At 57.4% G+C, this 3,970-nt stretch overlaps 1 protein-coding gene across 1 annotated transcript in view; it reads right to left on the reverse strand.

Annotated features, from left to right (window-relative positions):
* Positions 1-3,970, reverse strand: part of ITIH3 (inter-alpha-trypsin inhibitor heavy chain 3) — a 14,134-nt gene that overhangs the window by 1,632 nt on the left and 8,532 nt on the right. Inside the window, exons 14-19 of the mRNA XM_010851703.1 lie at positions 3,159-3,335; positions 2,525-2,542; positions 1,448-1,471; positions 1,179-1,214; positions 905-1,018; positions 212-416 (exon numbers count right to left, since the gene is read on the reverse strand). Of these exons, the coding sequence (XP_010850005.1) occupies positions 212-416; positions 905-1,018; positions 1,179-1,214; positions 1,448-1,471; positions 2,525-2,542; positions 3,159-3,335 (574 nt within the window). The remainder of the gene's footprint in view (positions 1-211; positions 417-904; positions 1,019-1,178; positions 1,215-1,447; positions 1,472-2,524; positions 2,543-3,158; positions 3,336-3,970) is intronic.

The raw sequence follows: 3,970 nt of genomic DNA on the forward strand, positions 1-3,970 counted from the left end.
TGTCCTGTGAATTGTCCAGCCACCTATCTGTCTGCCTTTGGTGGGGAGCCCCAGGGTTGGGCTGGGGGCCACCATGTTCACCTTTCCCAGAGTGGGAGCTGAGGCCACTGGTCTCTCCTGTTAACCCCGTGGATCTTCTGGGATTTGTTCAAATTCCCCCTAAGACCCTCGCACTCCATCACCCCTCAGAGACCCAGCAGCAGGGCTTTACCCATCCTGTGTGACCATGACTGTGTCCAGCCAGCTGAACGTGCTCAGTGAGTCCCCATTCCACAGGGTGATATTCTCCCGTGTCACCTCAATCCGGAAGTCCATCTGAGCACTGGCAATGCCCAGTTTGCCAAAGTAAGTCCTTCTGGTCTGGGAATCTGAGCGGCCTGTCTTCTCACCAATGATCTGCCCGTTAACTGTGAGGCCTGCCAGATGGGTGGAGCAATGAGAGACCAGCAAGACCTAAGTCCAGACTGGTCTTTTAGGGTCACAGCTTCCCCTTCAGCCAGACCTCCTGAGGGATAACCCAGTGGGGGACCCAGGTCTCCCAGTTGACAGACCAGGATTTGAGAGCCAGTCCTATCTGTTCCTAGACATATTGGGATCACACTGGTGGCTGAGGGCCCACCTTGTGGAACTGCCCCTTGTCTGGGCCAGGGAGTGTTGTCCAGAGAAACACTATTCCTCACGCCCAGGGTGAGTCCTGCCCATAGGCCCAGGCAGGCCTTAACTGTAACTGTCTCCCCATTACCCCTGGCCCTGTGGCTGTGGATGGAATATGAAATCCCTACAGGATGGAATCTACCTTTAAAGATGGGTGCATTTGGGGCAGAGTGAGCCTGGCCCATGTGTCCACCCTGGGGGCTCCAGGCCGTCTCAGGAAGGGCCCCTGGCCCCAGTCCATGGCCCCCACCTGTGACAGGGTCCTGAATGAGGCGCAGCACTGTGCCTGGGTCTTCATCAATATTGAAGCAGATGGCATCATCCTTCTCTGGAATTTGGATGATGAAATGGGGGTCCCCATCCACTGAGAACACACAGAGAAGAGGCTGGCTCTCGGGATCTTTCACTGTTCCAGGGACCTCCCCTTGCCTCCTAGTCCCTGTGGGATGGACTCCTAGACAGGCAGGAGGCCTGCCTGAGGTCCTAGGCCCAGAGCCTCGACCTGGGGAAGCTGGGAAACTCACCGTAGTAGTAGGGTGTTTGGGGAGCCTGGTAGCTGGCTGTGGACGAAAGAGAGAGGGCTGAGCGAAACAAACAGGCCAGGGGAGGCACCAAGACCCCCACCCAGAGTTTGGTTCATGCCCCTCACCTTCAGGCTCCCTAATGCTCTTAACCTCCCCCCATCTCCTCAGGACCCCCCCAGCCATCTGCCTGTTCCAGAGAGCTGATTCAGGAAAGACTCCCAAGGGGAACCATGCAGGGCCGCGCTCTGTGGCAGCTGGCACATACTCACTCAGGTAAGCCATGGACGGGACCTCTGAAAAAAGAAGCCAAAGGGTAAGTGTGAGCAAGGTCTAGGGGGTTCCCTCCCCCGAACCCCAGGCCTTCTGCCTGTCTTGGGGCTGCTGTCCCCAGTGGGGCCCCAATGCTGACAGAGGTGGGAATGTGACCCCCTAAGTTTAGGCTTCAGAAATGGGGTGCCCCCAAGGAATCCCTTTCTAGGGCTGGTGGTAGTAGGGGCCTAATGTTAATGCAGGGGATCGGCATTTCCAAGTGGCTAAAATAAAAGCCATTAGGTTATCAGTGTCTCTGTCATGAGCAATTCTGTCTGCCACCCTAAACTACAGTCCCGAGGCTGGAGTAGAATGAGGCTCACAGGTGACTGTTGTCCTCAGTAGCAAAACATGCACCGACATGCACCTACACACACACTCACACACACGTGCACCAGTGACTACATCTCACAGGGCTGTTCAGAGGGCAGAGCCGTGACCCAGTCGAAATACACTGTTTGGTTAGAACAGCCTGTGTGGATAGAGACAAGGCAGGCCGGTAGGGGCTGGGGACGTCCTGCCTGATGGTGTGGGGATGAGGTTCCAGTTCCATAATGAGACAAGCACAGACTGCTGTGAACTCCAGAGCCGGTGCCAAAACTAGGCTGCCTGGGCCAAAGTCCTGGCTGGGTCCCCTGCTGAACGAGTCCTTGAGCAAAGGAACTTAACTTCCCCATGCCTCAGTTTCCTCTCTGTAAAATGGGAACCGTAAGAGGCCTCCTTCAAAGCTTTGCTGTTGGGTTACTGAGTAACTAACTGAGTTATTCATTTTTGCAGGTCACAGAATACTTTCATCCCAATTGTCCCTCCTTGGGCAGGGGAAGCGCCCCCTTTGTCAGCTGATGAGAACCCTGAGGCTCAGAGTAAACAGAGCCCTGCCCTGGCCCCTGGTGAGTTGGCAGTAGAGCTGGGAGCTGAGCTCAGGTGTCCTGGTGGCCCCTTTCTGGGTGGTGGGTCCCCTGGGTGATTGGAAAGGCCTCCTTGGTCCTGTCTTGACCTCCTCCTGGGAAACTCATCAGCCGCTGGCTGAAGCTCACCTTCTGCATCCAGAGGCCCTGCAAGGGAGGAAGAGGAGACCATGGGGTTGGAGGCCACAGAACCCCAGTGTCAGGGCCCTAGTGACTGACTCACTGCCTGGCCGGCCAGCCATGGGCCATGTGTGCCCCCACAGGAAGCAGGAGCTCCTGGAGGCAGAGGCCTGGCCCAGACTGGCTCTTTGCCTCCCATATCTCCCAGTGCCAATTGCAGGGACCCTCAGGACACTGCACTCACGGCGTTTGGTTGACCAGGCCTGGTCCCAGCCTCCAGCTCTCATGGCCTCTTACTCTCACAATCCCCAGGTGCTGGCTCCAGGCTGAACTTTTAGGTCGGAAGTGCTTCGTCTTATCTAACAACACTTCCATGCTGCAACCTCAGTCCTTTTCCTAGAAATGATCCTGGACACCCTGCCCCCTTTAGAGACTTCAAGGCTCTTCCTATTCATGCCTACATTCCACTAGTCACACTAATGGCTTCCCTCCCTCTATAACACCCTCCCCGGTCGTTGGCCAATTTTCCTCTGATGCCTCCTAGACCTGCCTTTCTCAGCAGGCCCACTTCTTTTCAGGGCACCCAGGGTCAGGGGCCTGGAAGGAGGCATCCAAGTTGTGGCCCCCCACCGTCTGTGCCTACCTTCTCCGGGCTTGTTGGCAACGGCCGTCTGGTTCTCGTTGTCCTCAGGCTTGGTCACCACCATGGAGGTCAGCGGAGTCACGAAGTGGTACTTGAGGGACAGCTCCAAGGCCTGGGCCGTGAGATTCTCCTTCTCCTCACCCTGGGCATTCTTGCTGTGGGGACGGGCAGGGTGGGAGGGTCAGCCCAAGACCCCCTCCACCTCTCCCAAAGGGTGTCCCCTAGGATGGAGCCCACTAGCAGTAAGAGAAAATGGTTTCATCGGCTCCCTGGGATAGATGGACCTGCCCTGATTCCTCTCTGGGCCTGTTTCTCCAGGTGAAAACCACAAGGGGCTCAACATGGCCACAGCCAGTCGGTCACCATGGTGTTCACATGCTGAGTGCCAGCATCTTTCCCAGCCAATCCAGCCCAACAGAAGGCTGACACGGCCCCCTCGCATGGCCAAGCTCTGCCCCCTGGGGCTGAGGGCTGGGGTCTCAGCCTTCCGTTATGTTCCTCCTCAGCATCTCTGCAGACCCGTGCTGGGTGTGGGGGACAGGATGTCAAGGCTCATCCCTGCCCTCAAGATGCTCCCAGGCTCCTGCCTGAGCCCCCCATCACAGACCCTCTCTGCTCCAGGAAAAACAGGCCATGGGGGCCTGGCCAAGAGAAGGATTGGGCAGCTGCAGTGGGCATGGAGGTGCACGTCGCAAGGTGAAAGTTTCCTCCTCTTGGGCTCTCCTGGAGCATAGCCAGCATGGGGGGTGGTGCACAGGTAGGTGCTGAGGCAAGGCTGGGGGTCAGGGAAGGGCCTCACTGTGTGAGGGGTG

This window comes from Bison bison, unplaced genomic scaffold (genome assembly GCF_000754665.1).
Source record: "Bison bison bison isolate TAMUID 2011002044 unplaced genomic scaffold, Bison_UMD1.0 scf7180017864304, whole genome shotgun sequence".
NCBI lineage: Eukaryota > Metazoa > Chordata > Mammalia > Artiodactyla > Bovidae > Bison > Bison bison.